Source organism: Vanellus vanellus, assembly GCF_965231255.1.
Source record: "Vanellus vanellus genome assembly, chromosome: Z".
NCBI lineage: Eukaryota > Metazoa > Chordata > Aves > Charadriiformes > Charadriidae > Vanellus > Vanellus vanellus.
Genome location: NC_138908.1, coordinates 61,548,978 through 61,571,495, shown reverse-complemented (window position 1 = coordinate 61,571,495; position 22,518 = coordinate 61,548,978). Strand labels below are relative to the sequence as shown.

The 22,518-nt window shown below is 37.8% G+C and overlaps 1 protein-coding gene across 1 annotated transcript in view; it reads right to left on the bottom strand.

The window, feature by feature from the left end:
- Positions 1 to 21,625, bottom strand: part of SV2C (synaptic vesicle glycoprotein 2C) — a gene marked incomplete at both ends in the record, with an annotated part of 83,771 nt that extends 62,146 nt beyond the window's left edge. The window contains one exon of the mRNA XM_082497853.1: positions 21,042 to 21,625. Coding sequence (XP_082353979.1) covers positions 21,042 to 21,625 — 584 coding nt within the window. The remainder of the gene's footprint in view (positions 1 to 21,041) is intronic.
- Between the last annotated feature and the right edge of the window lie 893 nt (positions 21,626 to 22,518).

Below are 22,518 nucleotides of genomic sequence, written 5' to 3'. Positions count from 1 at the left end.
GAATTTGCAAAATTGCTAAGATATTTTTGTTCTCTTTCCTCTTAGCCCAGGAAGGACACAGACATGACAATATTCTTTTTGGATTAGAGGTGTTTAGCAGGAGACCTTTATCAGATAGCTCCTTCATTCTGATCAGAAATTTTTATTCCAATAATTGAGATTTTCCTGAGAAGGCACACATAGCTCATACATTTTCTGGTCCTAAAGAGGTAAAGCTTGGTGAGTGGCTTAGCATATTTGCTCAACTGCTTATTTAAGATCTCTCCTGTGGGCAAGGTTACTGTACTACACTGCAGCTAGACTAGTACCCACGAACAGTTTGGAACCTCCATCCAGCAGAGCTGGTGCTTGCTTGTCAATATTAGTTGAAAGACCTTAGCAAAAATAGTTCAATAGCAGCATTGCCAGCAGATTGATTTTAAAAGGGCAAATCAATGGTTAACTTTTACTCTATAAGTGACATTCCTTGCATTCTTTCATGCATAAACATTGTTGGGCTTTCGCAGTCAATACCCTAATATTAGAAATACTCAGAGAAGGTAAGTCAAATAGTTTTGTATTTCTTTATACAGATAACTTTGAAATATTTTATGCAAATAATCTTAATTTTACCAAGTAATTACTTTCCTTCTGATGCACAGAAATATCAAAACACTATGAATGATGAAAGAAAAAAGTTTCCAAGTCTTGAGAGTTTAAAAACATTGACCTTTATGACGACAGGCCCTTTGGTCATTGTACTGTACTTTGGCCTCTCTTACACCCATGTAGTTCTCCTGAAGAACATTCAAAAGATGCTGCTAAAAATAATATTCTCCTCCTATAAACCATTAGCTTATTCTTTCCCATTACATTAACTTCAGTATTTTCCTAATTGCCTTGCAGACCGTCCACAATCCCTCTCCCTCACCAAGGATCTGTATCCCTTCCGTCCTGAACCTACTGCAGCTACCAATGATACCCATTTCAGTATATTTTCCAGTCTTTCTTCTTTTTCATATTTTCTGTCTCTCTTTTTACGGAACATAACCCTGCCTGCAGCCCATAAAAGAAGTGCCCTTCCTCTCAACTTTCAAATCATTCCTTAAGACCTTTCCCCCTCTGCAGCAATATTCACAATAAGCCATAAAAGTGACAAATGGCAAAGGAGAACTCTATGAACAGTTAAAATAGCTGAACAACCACCTGCAAGTGAACAATCACCAAATGCAAGTAACCAATGACATCAGATTATCATTTTACCCTTCATCGTCCCTTCCCTTCCAACCTTTGTAGCTCCTGTTTATTATGTCGTGCCACTGGTCAGAACATAAATCTCATGAGGAAAACACTATAATTTTCTTTATACCTTTCATAAATCACGTACTACATTTTGCATAAATTTATATATGTAAAAATTAAATAGCCTGTTGTTGGTCAGACCTTGTTCCCCTTTCTCATTACCTTTAAACACTGGTCATCAAAACAATAATTGTATGGGTGTACATACAAGCATATAGATTTTAATTTAGCATGTCATCCTGAGGCTTATACTCCTTTTTTGAGCAGCTATTACTGATCACAAAACTGTCTGCTTTCCTTTTTCTTTTTGGTACAGCACACTTATGCCTCTAAAGAAGTTAGCTTATTGAGCACAAGGCACACATGGATTTGACATCCAGCATGATCCTAGAAACATATTTTTAAAAATAAAAGTTTATTTTAAAATACAGAGACAAATAATGATACCTGTAACATAAGTTTTTGATTTTTCCCACAAAGTAACCTGTAACCTCAAATTCTGTCATTTGGTGGAAAGACACCGAGAAGAGGCAAGTGGCAGCTGAAAAGATACTCATGCCATGCTAAAATGAACATTCTCTTCTCTTGTTCTTCTACCAAGTTTTAACAACCTCTATTTTAATTCCACAGCAGGAATTCTACATACTTTGATGATTTTCCCCATTGTACAAGCGTACCAAATGCACGTTTGCAGCCTCTTCAGATGAGGGAACCCATGTCTGGAATAGGTTTACACCATGCACGCGCACTTTCGCTACCAGGTGGCTAGATATTTTTTAAATGAGTGTGCCCGCAGCATCTTTCAGGTTGCCAGCAACAGCTTAACTTTTCATAGCAGATGACCAAGGACTCCCTGAGTATCCAAACAGGAGTTATGGTCAATTTAAGCAATGGGATAAGAATTCATGCATGATGGTTAAACAGTATTTTATTCCTTGTGCTGCCATCACATCATTACTTACACTGCCTGTTGGAATTCAAAGCCTGCTACCTAAACGACAGCCACACCCTTCTGAGAAATCAGTCCGTAAGTATACACTTCACTGGGAGAAAATAAAGCAATGAAAGTAAAGTTGTACCTCCTTGCAACAGAAAGATTCAGGCTACGGGACTTACTGATGGTCACCTTTTGCTTCAACATAGCTATCATAAAGTAAATAGAAAACCAGTCTCAAGTCGCTTTTTTTTCTGTTGTTTTGTTTAGGTCATTTGTCTGAGCGAGGAATGAATTGTATGCAACTGGAAAAAGTACTCATTTTAAAAAAGACTCTCAAATTGAGATTAAAATATTATTTGTATTTTGGAAAATAAGATTATAAATGTGGTCCTAAGACAGCTCCAAGAGGAGAAAAACTCATTTCATAACAATTATACTGCACTTTAATCGGTGTTTTATTTACTTGTACTAGGATCTTCCCATATGCTATTGTTCAGAATATAACAATTCATAGTGAAGAACTCCAATGCCGGCAAGTAGCATAATGAGTAAGAATATGGAGATTTATCTTTGTTTTAACCCAGATAAACAGCATATTCAGAGTTTAAAGATTGTAATCTTTCAGATTTATACTTATAATCTGCTATTAGCTTCTTTGATCAGAAAAGGCTTTGAAAAGAACAGCAACCTGTGCAGCAACTAACTTCAGTCAAATGTCACGTCTAATTAACTGGTTATAATATGAGGTAATTAAAGTAAACACTTCTCTATTAAGAAGACAAATAAAATTGTAATAACTCCAGAATTGGCAGAACAACTCCATTTTCTACAGCCACTGTCTTTGGATGTCTAAAACCATCTGCATAGTCAGAATATTGGTTCTTCACTTCTTACTTGTTTTGTTATGTCTTTCACCTCCTCAGAGGTACTAACACTCCAACATAAAGAACTACCCAAAACAACTATTTCTCCTTTTCGTTAAACAGTGATTAAAGCGGTGGAACAATAAGCTCTATATTTATGGAATGGTAAACTTTTAAGGTGTAGATATAGTTGGTTAAAGGAGTAAAATATCAATTGTTCAGCCATCTGAAAAAGTTGATGGGTACTTCTTTCCAGCAAACCTGTGAGCCAGACAGCATATTAAATAAAATTAAAATTTTGCATGAGTCTTTGCAAGTTCAAGACTTCTGACGCCATGAATTCCCTTTATCTAAATGCTAGCTATTTCCCACAGCAGTCATTTTCTGTCTTAACTTCAGATGTTAAATGATTGCTCTTACCTAATAATATGCAATATATGCAAATCCCCAAATGCCACAGCATATCAAGCTCTTTTTCTGTTATTACTCTTCAGACTAGTCCACTCTTCCTGCATTCCCTTTCAGGACAGATGCAGACAGGCTTCAGTCTGCAATTTGATACTCTCCAGTGCAGATGCTTAATTACACATTCATTTTGAAGCTTTTTGATCTTCTGCTTAATATATATTTACAAAGAGTCAAGTTTTACTTACTGTTACATTAATGGAGTTATTTTCAACAACCATGGTAATAGGGTTTATCTGTTTAAATGCTTGGAAAGTATAAAGCTACTTTAAAATGAATGCTGAAACTCTTCATTCTCAATACATTAGTTTGCACAATGTCTATCACACTGCAGTGATTCCGGCACCTTTGTGTGTGACTTGCAACTAAGTAACCTGTATGCTTAGCTCTCTAATAGTAATAATTCCAAAGTGACGAGTCTTTGCATGACAGACCATTAGGCTTTCGCATATTTTTTTAGCTGCTTAGTGCACAAGACATTCTGGATATCCTTCACAGCCAGTAAAAAAGGACAACTTCATCTCTACAATAATTAAAGAAAGATATAAATTCACACTAGTTGACATGAAGGAACATACTGAATCCAAATGAGATCAGAGAAAAAAAACATGTCTTCTTTGTACACATGCTGAGCAATACAGAAATAGTAATGTTTTCATGAAGGGAAGAAAACTAAAAAATATTGTTTCAATCCAAAACAAGATTAAAAAATGTATATTAATTTCTAAAAGTCTGTTTCCCTAGTGTTTACATAGGAAAACAACTCAGGGAAACGCTCTGATGTAAAGGCTACCAAAAATACATAGCGTACAATTCATAGCTCAAATCAATCAAATAAAACCAATACAATAAATAGTCCCTCTGCTCCATCAACAGAAAAAAAGAAAAAAAAACCACCTCCTTATACCACTTTCAAACATACCTAAAAACCATCTGATGACATTCAATCTGATACCAATCCAGAAACTTAAAATAAATAGAAATCAAGTGAACTGTATCTGGTTCTCAGACAAAATAATCCTGTTCTCAGACAATACTGATGAACTGCAATAGAGGAACTCAACCATGAAAGTCAGGAAAATGGAACTGAAAGCAAAGCTGAGCAAAAGCAAGATCATATTCGGTTGACCAGTGTAGACAGGAAAATGAAAGAGCAAGTAACTCAACAGTTCTACATGCAAACCTATTTATGATCTTTAAGATCATAGGGGAAAAAACATCACCAGAAACACAAGCAACTCAAACAATACAGGTTTGTAATAGTATGACAGGCATAATTTGATGATTGATTTAATCAAAGGAAAACTGTTGTAAGGTAGCTAAGCACTTCTAAAGAGAAGCCTCACACACACAAAACAAAGACAGAGCCTAGGAAAAGTACAAAGTATTAAATGGAAATTAAAGAAAACAGAAAATCCACCACATTTTTTCCCTTCAAAAGGATCAAGTCCAAATTTTCCAGAGAACTGAACTCAAAATGGGAAGTAGGTGTAGAAGCCTACTATGGAATGACCAAGATAGTTGGAAGACAACTAAGAAACTAAGTGAATGGGACTTACGGCATACTCAGAAAGCAGAAAACACAATACAAAATTTTATGTCAACCAAGTTTCAGATCAACAAATGCCAACAATATATTTGTCTTCATTTAACATTGAGACTGAAGTGAAAATGGTCTCAGAGCATGGCTACCCAAACTCACTACCCAGCTGTGCTCTTACAAAGGTCAAAGATGAGCCAGAAGGTCAAGTTCTTTTCTTTGGAGGAAAGGAGAATTGGGAACAGTTCTGTCCTCTCCATGAAATAATAAAAAAAAAACCCACAGCTTTTTCCAGGAAAACAACTTGTGTATATTTCCAAATCCATGTCCACCCTGAGGGAAATTCCAGAGATGAAAACTCATAGCTAGCTGGAAAGGTTTGACCAAAGCTTTTCCAGTACTATAACAAAAATCCCATCCACATGAAAGTCAAACGGTCCCATAACAATCATTTGAGGAGTTGGACTAGATGATCTCTAGAGGTCCCTTCCAACTCTGAAAACTCCATGATTCCGTGATTCCGTGAAATTTCATTCAGGTAGTAGTTATTTTTTTTTGTTTCCTCTGGCATGATTGTATTAAATTTATGTCCTTAATATGTCTAATTTTGATTTGTTTCCTGTATCTCAGGTGTAAGATTTACAACCTAAAGTGTTTGTGGCATAAGGCTTAATTTAATTCCAACAGGAAAAAAACTTGTATTTTGCCTCCATGTTTCCTCTCATTGGACTAATGAGACTAAATCTGGTTTATGTATTAAGTGCAGAACAAGGTGATTTAGCTCTGGACATTTACATTATCTGTTAATTTTGAAAACCATAATATTTTCTTGCTTTAAGAGTCTGTATGCTATTAACTCTCCTTACAGTTCCAGGGACACTCACCTTATACTTAAAATTTACACAAGTGGGTGTGCTGATACATGTGTTTTTACTAATGAAATAATACTCTGCCTTAACAGATGAGTTTTCTGTGTACTCAGATACTATTTTAATTGAAATAGTGTAATAACAAAAGGAATAACTACTCCTGCTTTTCCCCAGATCCAAATTAGATAAATTAATAAATGCATAGAAGCAGCTCAGTAACTGCGGAGATTGTGACAGGTAATAGATTACTTGCTAGGATGGGGAATTTTCTTCACATCTGTATTTTCTGATAAGGCAGCAAACTAAAGAATATGGTAAACCGGTACCTTTGCAGTACGTTGTCATCATCATGTCTGCTTTAAGAACATTATCATGTCAATAACTAAGCCTTTGAAAAAAGTGCCACCTGCTACCGGATGCTAGCATCCTTTTTATTTGTTCCACAACAGATATCTCAGAATAAAAAATTGATCAGAGTTATTCCATTTTCTTCTTTATAGTTATTTACAAACTGAATACTGGTAGTGGTTATTGCAGCAAAGAGCAGCCCACTCCTATTTTCTACTGCTAGTGCTTGGCTAGCTAAATCAACTGTGCATTATAGAGAAAAAGAACAAAGCACTGCCGCCTTGATGCTCACAACAGAAATAATCAATCAGCATTCAAATTTAGCAACATGGGGGTGTAAGAACCAGCCAATACGTGCCATTTTTCTTCCAATATAAACAATATTTTTACAAGACGATAGTTACCAATATACAACATACAGAGCACAGACTTTAAGAAAAACTCAGGTAATCCCATGTGATGACATGAAGCTGTTGACAGATTGCCTAGGTGCTATCACTGAACATACTATTTTCTCACTATCTTCTCCTTTGATGCAACAGTTCCCTCTGGCATTAGCAAGAAAATCCTAACAGACAAGCTTCAGATAAAACACACCTAGCTCAGCTGTCCTAATACCCCTAATTCCTGTTTTCTTCCACTGCAGCTGTGGAGGTTTCTCTGGATTTCCTGCTCTCAGGATTAGATGCTCAATTCAATGCACTCTTTGCCCATCCCTGAATTGACCCTGTCATGCTAGAAATCACTGTGACTTTGCAATTTGAGATGCACTTCCATGGCAATCTTGAGAATCAGAATGATTATAAATGCTGCATATGATTGAACAGTGCATAGCCCTGTGCAATGTGCTAGGATTAATTAAATTTCAAAGCAAAAAAATATATTTCACTAAAGCTTTAAATTGCCCACGCAGTCATCTACATTAATCATCTCATTTCATATCAAAACTATTCATTTTGGCTACATGTTTTATTGCCTGAATATTAATTTCTTATTTGCCTAGTCCTGCTTCTGACTGAAAACAGAGCAGAATCCATGAATATCACTTTTAATTAGTGCTGAATTAAAACAAAAAGCCTAAAGTATATACATCTACATGAATAACAGATGCATCCAACTCAGCAAATTAATGCATGTGATATGAAGAACTAATTAATAAAACTATATTCCTGATGAAGGTATCTGTACAATATTAAAGCTAACAGTTGATTATTTCTTCAGTGTTTAATCACCCATTAACTTTCCTTACTGTAACTATATTCCAGTACTGTGTAAACTTCTTTCTTTGTGAATGGGAGAAACAACTTTTTTCATTTTGCTTTGTCCATTTAGCGACTATTACCACCTTTGTTTCGATGAAGTGAAAAGGTGGGAGAAGAGAAACAATACTAAAAAAAAAAAAAAAAGAAACAACAAAAGACAACCAAAACCAAACAAAAAAAATACAAAACCAATCCCAAAGACTTTCCACTCGTTTCAGAAAAAGACACTGAATTAGGCCTAACCTCATCAGGAACAGGCTACCAAAATTGATAACGGTCTGAAACTTGCAGATCTCCAAAACTGCCTGACAAGAGTCCTGGTCTACCTCACCTAGCACACAACAGCATATGAGTGAAAAAGGAAACTTCCATCACTAATGATCCTACATCTTCTTTCTGCTTTCCCATTTAGAGTCAGTGAAACAGATTAACTAATCCAATGTCAGAATGAAGAATAACAGATCAGAATAATCCTCTGTATGGTGCCAATACACCTGCAGGTGCTGGTGATGCTAAACAGGCTTTTTAATTACATATTTACAATAGTGCCAGGAGGCACTGTTATAATGTCTAAATGGAAAATTGTTTAGATGACTCTATCTATCGGTTCATGATCTCCTTTTAACAAGACTTGCTAGTGGCAACTTCAGAACCAACCTTGAAAATCGCTCTGAATTCTAGTGGATTAGGAAAATACTTGTGGTCTGCGAAAATGAGCAGGTCTGACAAATGCCAGACAAAAGCAATACATAGCACAATAGTCACACATCGCATACTCCCTCAACTTCACATGAGGCTCTCCACTGCTCACCAGTATACAGCAAATAATTTCAGTCCAACTAACACGTCATGAAGAAATTTGCAAACAGGCCACCTTTGCCTGTCCTTGAGAACTCAGACCTTTTTATACACTATGGATGTAAAGCCAGTGTCATTTTACACCATTTTCTTAATTTTCCTACTTTACAATACTCTCCCAACTTTCTACAATCCCCCCAAAAAGTCAGACAAAATCATCTTTCTGCTCAATTAACAGGTTTCTGTGAGTCTTTGAAGACACTTGGTCGATCACATATTTATGTTGAGAAAAGCTTTCTTGTTAAGAAAAGCTAGAACAACTCGACATATGTAATGTGTCCTCAAAAACTCTTGGTTTTGTTTCTACTAGCTGGAGCAAAGTCTGGTCGATGTTGGGTAAAAGGATCATTGGTTTAAGAGAGCCAGGGAACAACATTAGTTAGTGGTAGGGAAGTGCCCACCTAGGAGTCTGAGTAGTAAGTAGAGTTGGCCTGGGTGAAAATTCATCAATGAAAAAAAAAAATATGGACAAAACTTTCTGAAGTTACCCACAGTTCCAGTCACATAATAAATATATGACTAATTCCTCCTGGACTCCCGTAGCCTGTTAGTTTGTTGTAGTACGTGAAACTGCAAAACCTTGCATTTATATCATTCCCTCCTAGCAAGCCTTCTCATTCTGTACAGGGCTGGCAAAGTGTTGAAAAATAGGTAAAATAAGAAAATAAACTTTATTAGAAATGTCATTCAATAACAGTGTAGTGGACAAACTATTAACTGTCACTATAGCTGGTGTTAAACAAATTTTTGCATGAACAGTTTAAAAAATTTACCTATGTCATATTCATGTATCTACTCTAGTAGTAACTCAGTATTATTCCTTCATTTAAGTATTTATACCTGTATAGTATAGTGAGTTTGATTCTGCATCAGCTATGAAAGTGCTGATATTCCATACATTTTAAACAATACTGAACTGATACTTCAAACATGGGAACTAGGTGCGTACAGTGAGAACAGATGTACTCGTTGCAAGGAAACAATTATACCTGCAGTAAAATGCAGTCAGAGTAGATTAAAGAATTAATTGTTCCATACTTTTCAGCACTGACATTCCCTTAAACAAGCCAAAGGTTTTGAATAAATAGCTATTTCAAACCATATCTATCACAATATACAATTTGCTTCCAGTTCTTCAAAATACTGATAATATAAGATAAAAAGACAAGTCAAACTTTGAAAGGTTCTAAAATCCTTGCTTGATTAAATCCATGGATAAAATGCATAGGAAGAAATTTACTCAGCTGTGACAAAGAGCCATTAAATTATGTTCGTTCTATGTCTTAATGTAGTTCATTAACACTTCCTCTGTGAAAATATTTCTTATTCTTGCCAAGGAGCTCATATGTCCTTTCTTTCATTTCATAGCTCAACATTCGATGCAAGATGCAAATTGCATAGCTGCAAATACAGAAATAATGAAGATCAAAATTTTTATAAATGAAAGATTGCAGATCATAACTACTTTGCAGAATTAGCTAAACAGGGACTTTGGAGAGTGCACCAACATATTTAAAATGTTCAATTTGGTTAAAAAAGTCCATTTGACACATTGATTTAAGAACTGATGTATCATCAGCCAGAGATCCCATAGCAGTTGAGAGGGAGGAAAAAGTGGAGGCGACAGCCAAATTAAATGTGTGAAATCACTGTGGCCCTCCGGCTTTTCCTTTGGGAGGCATTTCCTTCTTTTGGCCACTTTTGTAAGATTATAAATTTGTGTGACACGAATGGTAAAATCAGTGATCTGTGATGGGATAGGCAGAGCCAGAAAATAGCCTGCAGTGCATAAAAAAGCAGCCCAGTGATTTTTAACTATTTTAGACACAATCAATCTCTGAGATAGAGATTTGAAGATAACTACAAAAGCATAATTATTTAGCTTTATTTTTGTGTGGAAATAAGTGGTACAGGCACATTTGCACATGGTGGTGATGCATGTTTGTAAGTGGTTAAATGTACAAGTGTCTTACTGGCTACTCATACAACCTTCACAAGTACATACGTCATCCTAATTGTAGGCTGTACGTTTCATCATTTAAGTAAAAGCAAGTTTTCCAATATTTGCTGGACTCATTGAATTCAGCTGAAGCAAGCATAGCATAAACCTTGAAGAAATGTTATATTCTGGCAACAAATGTCTTGCTCAAAAAGTGATCTGCTACTTGTCATGGTTTAACCCCAGTTGGCAACTAGAACCATGCAGTCTCTGTCTCAGTCCTCCTGCCTTTTCCCCTCCAAGAAGGGTGGGAAGAAGATGGAAAAAAAGGAGAGGAAAAGGATAAAAACCCCTGTGGGTTGAGATAAAGACAGTTTAATGGAAACAACAACAGAAAAGGAAAAATACCAATAACAACAATAATAGTGGCACAGTTCACTCTCACCACCCGGTGAACTGGCCTGTCCTGAGCAGTGATCATGGATTCCTGCTTCTCGGCTAACCCCTATTTATATACTGACCATGGCATATATCATACAGAATATTTCATTGGCCATTCCATCCTTCTGTCTGTGCTTCTACAGGAAGCTGGAAAAAGCCCTTGAATAGTGTAGACATCATTTAACAACAACTAAAACCAATAGGTATTATTGACATTCCCTTCCCAGTAGTCACTAGAAAGAAAATTAACTCTTTCCCAGCTGAAACCAGGACACTACTTTACTAGTTGTATGACACTGATTGATCTCTGACATTATTCCAAGGCATCTAAGTGTAGTCAAATCTATTTAACTAAAAAGTAATAAGTAAGTATTACATTACTTATAGAGCTCTCAAAAGATAAGTCAGTTAGAACAGCGTTGGGCTGTGCTGGAAATGCATACAAACACCACAGCTCTCAGCTATGAACTGCAATGCAGTCATTTCATGTTGTCTTGTATTGAGTGTTACTCAGGTTAAAACTGCACGACTGAAACTGGTTATTGAGTCAGGGAAACACTACATTAAACCCCAGGCTAAATGGCGAGCTTCTTAAAAGCAAAGAGTGAACATGTAAGTTAATGGTGTCCGATAGCTTGTATTCTTCAGTAAAGCTGCATGCAGGAACACCCTCAAAGAGGAAAAACATTTGTTATGGTTGAACTGTTCTCCCTGTTAGGACCAGCTGCAATAAGGTGGTTCGGGAACGTCGTCATCAGAAAAGAAGGGCAATTGTGACCCACCTTAAATACTGGCTTATAACCAGCAGTCCTGAGTAATGTGCTCTGGGCAATCCTGCTTTAGCAGGGGAGTTGGACTAGATGATCTCTAGAGGTCCCTTCCAACTCTGAAAATTCTGTGATTCTGTGATAACGGGAGCCTGCAACAGCACAGAGGACTTAGTAGACTGCCTTTCATTAATGGTTCAAATCTGTGCTCCCGGTTCGTGTCTTGTGACAAGCCCATGGTATTCTGTGTGATACGGGTCTAGTCTGGTTTGTTATAGACAAAAGCTACATTGCATACTCCCTCCACTGTCCCTTTTTTTCCTCCCAGAAAGAAAAATAAACATAACCACCATCTCCACTGGTCCACGTAATGTAGCCACTTAGAACGGTTAAGGATCTGTCCCTTAATTTTTCTCCCTCGAATAATTGTGTTTGGAAGGCAAGCAGAAAAAGCACTGCAGTAGGAGTACTCTAATAATGTCATTGCAAGGGAACTGAACTGTACCAAAGGTGAAGAGCATGCACAATGGCATTTGTATTTCTGGCATCTCGTCCTGAAGAAATAAGACATTAATCCTACAGACCAGTTTTTACGTTGCTCTGGAATATTTAGTGCACATTTCAATGACTGCAGCTCTATTTCTAAATCTTTCTATCACTGCTAAAGATTTATTACTACTATTAACTGGAAGTGCAATGGACTCTCACTGTTACTTCAGTGAGATTCCTCATGCTCAAAGGTCTGCTGTGGTTACAGTAAGTATTCTTAACCTAGATGCATTTCTTGTGAATACAGTAATTCTCAGGCCCATATATAAGTACCTAACATTTTGACATCTGTGCTTTCTTCAATAAAACTTATACCATGACCAACAGTCCACATTAAAAAATTAGTTCTGAATCTCTTCCTCTACCCCTGAAGTCTAAAATAATTTTAAAAAGAGAACTTCAACATGCTTTCCATAATAAAAATATAGATCTTCCCCTGGAAGTTTCAGCTCTATAGGAACACATTTACTAGCTGCACATAATAGTAAAATATAGAATAGCAGAGCCTGGTTTTCCTTTATTTTACATCACTTGTGGTCTATTATGTCATCACAAATCTGCTACCCCACTAAGAACTGGAATATAGCCAGAAGAAACTCACCTTCTCCTGCCACATTCTATGAAGGAACATGCAATAATCTCACCTGTATCTAATGACCTCTAGTAATATTTAACAACAAAAGAGAACAGCACTATACACAGACACCTACATACAGCAGCAGCAGAAGTTTTACTTACTGCTGTGTAAGGACAATTTTGTGACAATCTATTAAAATTCAGACCTTTTAATAAGTAGCAAATATATGGTTAACTGTTCTTGTTTTCTGAACGATACTATATGGAGGAAACATGCTGTCAAAACTAAGTATCACTGGAATTGAGTAGATAAGTGAAAACTGTAACACCTGAGGCAGGTTTTGGTTTGAAATAAATTCTGAAATGGCTGAGTTTTAAGAAGAAATGCAAAACAGAAAATGAGATGCTCAGTGTTATACTTCCCCAGTGTCCTGGTTTGAGGTAAAACAGAATCAATTCTGTTCAGTAACTTCACTTCTTAGCTGGGCCTCTTCTAACTACTGAAATCAACAGCATATTGTGCAGAAAGTGTTCACTCTCTCAGTGTGATAAGACCTATGTTTATAGCTGATGCCCAGGCATGGGATGCAGAGAGGCTCCTGCTTACACTTATTGCTATCACACCCAAGGCCAACCAGCTTTGTTATTTGCCCCGTTGGAGGGTCAGAAGCGAAAAAGCATAGTGGGGTCCCACCTGCAGGGAGGAGCAGACAGGACAGGTGACCCTAAACTGACCAACAGGGTATTCCATCCCATCAGCCTCATGCTCAGTATAAAACTGAGGGATCAAAGGGTCAGCTCTCTCTTCCTTCAATGGCCGACGTCTGAGGAGGACTCTGTTCATCTGCCTGTGATCCCGATCCCGAATGCAGATCTGGAATCCAGTTTCCATCCATCACTGAGTCCAGCCTGGGACTGCCCCAGTGCCAGCCGGTGATGTGATTGTCATCTCAGGAACTTGATATGGTTTTGTATATATTTCATTATTTCTTTTTATTTTATTATTAATATTTCATTAAAGTAGTTTTGTTCCGTCTAAACTCGTAAGTCTCTTTTTCGCTCCTCTGCCTCTTTCTTTGAAGATAGGTAGAAGGGAGCATCTGTCGGTCCCATCTGGGGTCCCCCAGGTCCCCAGTAGCCAATTTGGCCCAAACCACGACACCCAGTCTTCAGTCTTTGAATTCTGGACTTCGCCCTGAAGATAGAATTTCAGTTAAGCCGCAAGTGTAACATAACACAGCATAAATGAGGCTAGTTAAAAACAGTTTTAATGAGTTCACAAACAGGACTAAACTTAATTGATCATTAAGATCAATACATTTAATTTTCATGGCCTTTTTTCAGGCTTTAGAAATACATTTATTTACAACTGGCAAAAAGAAAAAGCTTGTGATAACATGTTTATTTAACCACCAAATAGCAAAGATAAAATCTTTAGCTTTCACATTAAATCATACTCCTCAAAAAAGATTAGCAGTCCCAAGAAAGCTCCTCCTCCCCTCCAATGTCTAGGTATCTGGCCGACACAGCGAATTTATAGCTACTTAATAGGTGGGAAAACAAAGGAATATCACAAGCACCGAACATCAAAGAAAACTCAACATAAAATTTTGCTTAAGATCATTTTAGTTTGAGCATCCACAACAAAAGAAATCTCTCTAAAAGGAAAGTTTGTCGCATCAGCAACGAGTTACATGAAAGAAACCTATTCAAACATGCAAAAGGGAAACCACAGTCTGAGAATGACAATTTGATTCCATATTTGTCCATATATTTGTGTCTCTAAGGATGTGTGCAAGGTGTCTAGCGATGTAGTGAGGTGCCTAGACACGTTGGAGAATCCCACTAGGCATGTAGATGCCTGAATATGTACAAGATGGTCCTGTCAGACTCAGGTCCTGCAGTCCTTTATTCACTGACATTTTGTTGCACGGTTTCAGGTTTCTGCCAGATCCAAAGACAATTTATGCAGGCTCAGGAGGAGAACAAATAACTCAAGTTATATGATCTTGCCCAAACAAATTCAGACGCTATTCTGTTTAAACCAGCAAGCCTGTGTACAATCCATGAGTTCAGAACACTCTTCCTTTAAAAGCTTATTCAAGTGTAACAACTACAGTATCTCTTTCAGTTTTAGGAATCTGGAAGTGTTGTACATTTACAGACAGTTATTTTTTAATTTATGAAATCATAAAAGCTTGGGTTGGGAGGGACCTTTGGAGACCTCTAGTCTGAACTGCTGCTAAAAGCAGGGTTACCTTCAGAGCTAGATCATGCTGCTCCAGCCCCTCTTCAGTTAACCCCACAGCTTCTCTGTGCAATGTCTCCCAGTGGTTGACCACCTTACTGTTAACTTTCTTCATTATACTAAAAGTCCCCTGGTTGCAAATTATGACTTCCTGTGCTCTGCTGAGAAAAATTTGACTGCACCTTCTCTGTAGCCCTCCTCAATTACATCACTTAATACTACAGACAGATCCCTTCTTAGACCTCTTTTCTCCACGCTAAGCAATATATTCCAGCCCCTCTAACCACCTTACCGGTCCTTTACTGGATCTGCCTTAATTTCTTAATCTCTTCTTTCAGGTGACTCCACAACAGGACAGAGAATCCCGCGTGTAACCTCACTGAGTTGAAAAAGGAAAATAATCACTTCCCTCTATTTACTGGCCACTCTTGCCAATGCAGCCCAGAATGCAATTAGCCTTTATTGGTTCAAGGCATTGCTGACCCATGTTCAACTTGTTTCCTGCTAGGAGCCTTAGATCCTCTTCTGCAGAGCTGTTTGCTACCTAGCAGATCAGCGCCTAGCCTATACCAGTGGTTTGGGTCTTTCTGTCCCATGTGGACATGTATTTGTCGTTGATAAGTTTCATGGAAGGTATTTGTTGAATATAAAGTTGTTGCAAAAGATCGGTCCAGTAGTTTATGAAACTGGGGGCAGGGGGGCACATTCAGTAATCATCTGGTATTCTTAGCAGAGTTTATAAGCACTTTGCATCAATTACTGAGCCTCTGTGGAGCAGTTTCTACCATGTAAGAGGAAGGACTGTCTGAATTAAAATTATAACAGGTATGTTTAGTAGGTTTTAAGACATAGTAGACATAGGAAGCATTTGCACTCAACCAGCTAATATGCAAATTGTCAATCAATGCAGAAATGGTAGGCACATGCCTGTTGTCCCAGACTGAAAACTTCTTTAGCCCAAAAGACCTAGTTAACACCTGTGATAGTTTTCTCCCTACAAATGTTATACAAAAATGTGATTATTAAATTCTGATAATATCACAGAAAACTCCTACATCAAGGCATTATCTGACACTAAATGTGGGATTTCAGAGAATCCTTTGATTTCCAAAGTAAGCTGTTTGTTGCTATTCATGTTCACAATACCTGCATTATCAGCCCAGTGATTTACCACAATACTCAAGTTTTTTAGATGGAAGAAACTGTGCATCTAGCTCATCAACTAAGCATATCTTTTACATATAAAGATTATTTCTGGTTTTGTTACTGTACTATCTATAAGCCCTTACCAAGGACTTGGACAACACATAGCTTAACACAACGGTAAGTAATACAGAATAAGAAAAGACTGTTCATGCTCAAGAGATCACTCAGTCTCAACTTCATACTGACAATGATATATGGATTCAAAACAGATAGGGAGCGTACTGGGAAGCAATGAAGAACCATTGGCCTCTGGAAAGCATGGCAGTCAGAACACATGAGTGGGCAACCAGTTGTCAGGTTTTGCTGGCAAGAATGCAAAATAAAAAAAGGTTTTGAAGAAAATAATCACCCAATTCTGGCACCTTTATATGATTTTTTTTTAGTGCTGAGGTGATAATGTACAAAATAGGGTTGGAGGTATCTGTCTGAAAAATGTGCCAACTGGTGCCACAAAGACTGGCATCGTGGGCTGGTCAAGCAGGAGTCAACCTATATCTACTGCTAGCAACAGTGATAGCAGTGCAGCTGTCAAGAGTCTTGCACACAAAGCGCCTACTGGTCCCATGGGAGAACCAGCGAGAAGATGATCAGTCGTGGCATGGCATCCTGAATAGATATAGCTGGGAAAATCTAGCCTTACCTAGCTTGGGGACAAGAATGTTTCATTATTTCAGATGCAGAGATGCTGAGAAAATAAAAGGTCATAATTTAAATTTTATAGAAAGAAAAAAAAACAAATCTGTGTTTAAGAGACGTTTAGATGTGGTGTTGGGGGATATGGTGTAGGGGAGAACTTTGTAGAGTAGGGTAGATGATTGGACTCGATGATCCCAAGGGTCTCTTCCAACCTAGACAATTCTATGATTCTATGATTCTATATAAGAACAATCTGCATGCAAAGACATAGGAACAAATTTATGTAGAAAATTACACCCAAATCAGAGCCCAGAGAATTAATCTAAAATCCATCCAGTTCTGAGCTGTGTGTAAAACCAAAGGGATAAGATGCAAGCAGGAAAAGTTAAAATGTCTTTAGGCTTGAGCCTACAACCTGTCTCATGAAGTTACAGTCCTGCCTCATCTGTGCCAGAACCCACAAGGTCAACATGGATCCACATACATGCAGACTTGACAAGTACATCTAGGTAATAGATCAGGGAGAGAAGGCTTTTCCCTCACACTTAGTGACACGCCATTATAATCTTGGAAGAGTTTAAGCAAGTCAACTTCCCTATTTTTAATAAAACAACTGCATGAAGGTGAAAAAAACATATTATTTTATTATTTAACTCAAAAGGCATTGAGAAACCAGTTCATGATCCTGATCGGCACTTTCATCACATGACTTTATGGGCTCTGAAATGCTGCTGGTGATCAATCAACAGTGATCTCAAGCTTATAGAAGGGTCAACAGGGAGGGAATTTGGGAAATTGCCCTGGTGCAAGTAAATGAAAAAAAATGCAGCAGGGAGGGTCTATGAAAATTGTCACATGCCTTTAATTAGCTCATGTTCCCTATTAAACTATCATGGCATGACGTATAAGAAATCAGTTTTTATAACTGAGTCAATGAGTGCTTTTTTAATGGCAAATTAACATGGTTTTAGCATGTTTCTTAACAGTCTAGAAAATTGCCTGGAAAATAAATATTGTGTATGTGTACAAATTCCACCTTATAACTCCTAGCACTTGTCCCATGACTTTAGTATTCTAACAACATTAAAGCGCTCTGGATTATGGAATTATAATCATAAAAAAATTATGCCTGTCTGGAAGACCCCAGTTAGGATGTAATTACGATGTGAAATCACAACAGCAAAATAATTGAAATGCATGGCTGCGAGGACCTAGTTATGATCATATAATAATACTTTCACTATACATTTACTGCCAGGATGAATATTTTGTATCACTGGAATTAAGGTTATGCTGTCTGCAAAGACTGTATAACTACACTGGTTATAAGTAATATGTACATCAGTGTACTGATGAATTGCAGCCTATGATATATTTCTATTAGCAATGGGCAAGTAATATCATTTTTGTGAAATTATTGATAAAACCACCACGTGTTGCAATGCCTTCAATACACACTTGGAAAGAAACTGCTTATCTCTGTTCTTTCCTGCTGATGTATGCTAATCTTTTAGCATAGCATTATTTGACTGTTAATACCACAACACAGAGGCTAGTGTTATACTACTACAAAACAAAGATACAGGGATATACATTACAACTTCTTTATCTGAGGCATGAGAATACACTGCCTGCACACCTAAGCCTTCCAGAATTGTTTCCTTAATTTCGTCAGCAATCATTTTTTTATATATACACACACACATGTATATCTATCTACGAGGCATTTAACAGCTTCTTTACTGAATTTTAGTTAAACGTTGACATAGTCATTCCAATATATCTCAAGATGTCTCAAGCTTCATAAGAAATCTAGTGACAGGGAAATTCTCAACCTTGATATGGGTCAGACGGGTGTCTGTGAATCCTCGTGGCCACCTGCAACTGTGGGACAATACTTTCCACTCGCAATTCCAGACACCTCCATAATACTCACTGCAACTGTTTAAATGAAATGCTATTTTTAGAAAATATAATGTATTTTCCTCAAAATTTCAATTCTATATAGCAGGTGTAACAAAGAAAAAGCATTACAGCCATGTTCTCCATAACTTGACAATCAGAGAGGCCAGGAGTACTAAAGTGTCCAGAATGTCTTAATTATGAAAAGATCCACTTCCCAGCCTAACATTTAATGTAAGTGAAAGGGACCGCATTTGCAGATCAGTTAGCTATTGAATGTGTAAGCATCATGAAGCTCCCTCTTAATGTTGCATAACCTTGTTCTTTTCCTCAACCCCAGAAGAACTAATTGCAGAAAGATTTGGTGACTACCCATATATTGTTATCAATCTGGAGAACTAAGACAACTTCAATCATTCAGTTTGTTGGGAGGGTGCCTGTGATAAAACAAAGTGTGTTATCAGTAATTAAAAAATGGGGTTGAGAGCCACCATGTTTGTTCCAGCAATAAAGAGAACTTATAAAAATGGATTAGTAGACTTTAAAGGTGTCCTAAACTACCAAGTAATGGGTACTAAAATCACGTTAAAAGCAAGTTGGGTGTACACTGCTTTTATAAAATCTATTCTGTGTTGTTATCTGCACTAACACAGTAACATTCATCTAGAGATACCTTCTTGGGTTGTTTTGGTTTTTCTTCTTTCTTTCTACTCTTTGAATTCCTTATAGAGCTCCAAAATGGCTATAAATAGACACTTTTATACACCTTCTTTCTGTAAGTAGATCTGAAAACTCACAAGTCCAAGCATGACAAATACGATGTTTGAAAATTTGCGTAAACAAGCAGTACCAAGCAGATTATTTATATGCAGCCTCTTTAACCACAAAAACTTAGACAATTTAATTTCTTTTATCAGAAGTTTAATCACTGCACTGTACAAATAGGCAGAGGAGTTTATTTCTAACAACAAATTATCAAATGGGAAGGAATGCCTCAAAGGACTCAGCCACCTGAGAACTGACATCTTGTTTTCTTTCATGATCCTCTGACACAGAGGGAGGCTTAGAGATATAAATGAGGGTGACTACAGTCCACTTTATTGAAACCTATAGAGTCAAACTGCTAGTACTGATATGGCAGGAATCCACCCTGTCATGGGCTTAATGGTCTACTGAGAAAGCTTCTGTGTTATTTAAATAGCACAGGTAGCCTTATGCTGTTTAAAATTCTGAATCTAATTTTGATGCAGTTGGTATCTTAGGGTTCTTCTAATTGATGGTGAGCAAAGGAATGAAATCAGGAAAATTAGCTAAGTTAAAATAAGACTGTTGCAACAGAACCATGCACTGTAAAGAAGCAGGGGACAGTACATGTGCTAAAACATGAAGGTTCCTAAATGTTTTATAAGAAGACCTCCTTTTCTGTAATAGCTTGGGTCCTTCAGCCCTAAGCTGCTTATCTACACACATATATTGAATTTTTTGCCACGTCCCAAGACCCCATGCTCCTAACTCCCCTCTTCCTCAGGGAAGCATTTCTCCACCCTTTCTCCACAGCTCTGCCCCATAAGAGTCTTACTTTATCTGCTGTGCCCAGACATGCCCAGGGAGGCCAGGCACGGTCCCGCTCGCAGGGCTGCTGCTCTCACCAAGTCCCCCAAGGCTGGCTCAGGCTGTCTACCTGCTGCACCACAAGAGGGAAGAGCCACCAGGATGAGACACAGCCCATCCCCATCAACAGAACAGGCTCAAAAAAGCAGACCCCAGGCTCATCTTCAGCCATTTGTCCTGCTGACTTCTGCCCACCCTGACTCAAAGTAAACATTATTCTTTTTGGACAGCTAGAGAACCATCATTGGGATAAGAGGAGTAAAAGACAAAAGGAGGGAAAAGGCTAAGACAGCATTTTCCCTGGATTTCCTGCATTTCCCAGATGGCATTACACCTTGCCCTTGGGAAGGCTCCCATGCAGGATGACAGTGTTGCCGGACAGTTGTATCATCTACTCTTTATTACGCTTGTATAAATCCTGTATAATTTTTTTTAAAATTAGTTCATATGGATGTCTGCTCTTGTATATGAGAACAAAATTCACCCCCCCCCTCTTAAGTGTTACCGAGCAGTCTTCCTCTTTAGTGATTTATTTATACTTACTGACTAAAAAGAAAACCATTATCTAAAAAAAATAATATAATCTTCATTACATCCATATTAGCTGTTAATGCACTTTGTGGATTGCTTATTTGTATTCAATACAAGCATATTCTTACAAAAGCATTGGTGTTGACAAATATGTGTTTAGGCAAACTGTAAACAACACTTGTAATAGCACAAAGATAGAGCAAAGACTTTACTTACCAAGCCATCCTGATCCAGAATTTGGTATACACATATCTGTTTCAGCACTGGGCAAAACAAATCCAACTACAAAAACTTCAACCCCGTCAGCCATTAGGGCCATTCCCAAAACAAAGAAGAGGGCCCACTGGAAACGACCATGGCCACATTCTTGTATTATCAGTTCATACTGCTGTGCTAGCTCTTCTTCATCAGCTTTCCTCTCTGTTTCCAGTTCATGACGGTCTTTATATTCATCACGCATAGGCTGACCTAAGGCCACCATGCCATCCTTGCCCTGCCCCATGCTGGGGATTCCCTGATACTCCCCTTCATAAATTTCATCATCTTCATCATGCCCTTCAGTTGCTTCACTTGAGCCTTCATCATCGTTAGCTTCTACACCATAATTTCCTCCTTGGACATAGTAATCATCGTCATCTTCCTCATCCTGGAACCGGTTGTAGGACCTCTGCGTATAGCCATCCTGAGCTTTGTCAACAGCTTTATTCACTTTTTTCACTGCTTGCCTCTTCACCTCTTTGGCAATATCTTTTGCCCCTTTCACTAATGAAGTCCTATCTTTGTATGTTTCCTCCATCTTGTATCAAAGAAGGATTGCTGTTATACTGCAGAGGGACCTGCTGAATACTGTTTAGAATATCTGTTGTGTGTTGGACATCAGTAGAAAAAGTCCAAGTACATGTGAAGCTGTAATATTCAACCTGCAAAATATGAGAGAAAAAAAGTTTGTACATTGCTCCTTAGTTAATTCTTCACACTAATACGGTAACATACTAATTCTTCATTTAAGCACTAGACACCACAGTTTAGGACTTCAAATATACAAACCTGGATTTTCTTCAGAGATGGAAATATCCCAGATTACAAGGAAAATACTCTTGAAGAGAAATCTAATATCTCTACTGGTTTTCAGAATGAAATTTATTACACTCTAGTCTTTCAACGGATAATGGGTTTTATTCTGAAAGAAAACAAGCATTTCCAAGCATCATAGATCATATTGACTCTGTCTGCAGTGTCCTTCCCCATTTGAACTCCCTGCTTTGTAATAAGAGGCTACAAATATTAGCTTTTCTCTCAGTGAGTTAACACGATATATCTGTTCTCTGTCCAACCTCCCACTTACACAAATCTTGTAGGGAGTCAATACTCCTGAGATCTGTACCAGTCTCTCAAAGCTGACTGAACTTGGCCAATGCAGTCACAGTCCCACCCTAAAAAAAATCAGTGTGGGGAGCTAGGTGCATGGAAGTGGTGTAACTTTAGACTTCAGAGATTTCCAATACCTAAGTCACTGACAGACACATCCCTCCCTCTCCTGTCCACAGTGTCAGTAGAGGCAGTGTTGAGCAACTGTATTTCATCAGCTAATTCATCCCTGCGTCTGTTAGTCTGGCGTGAGTTTATGCTAATTTAGGTGCGTGAAAGCACCAAGACATTTTGTCCCAGTCCCTCTCCCTGCTCCCCTGT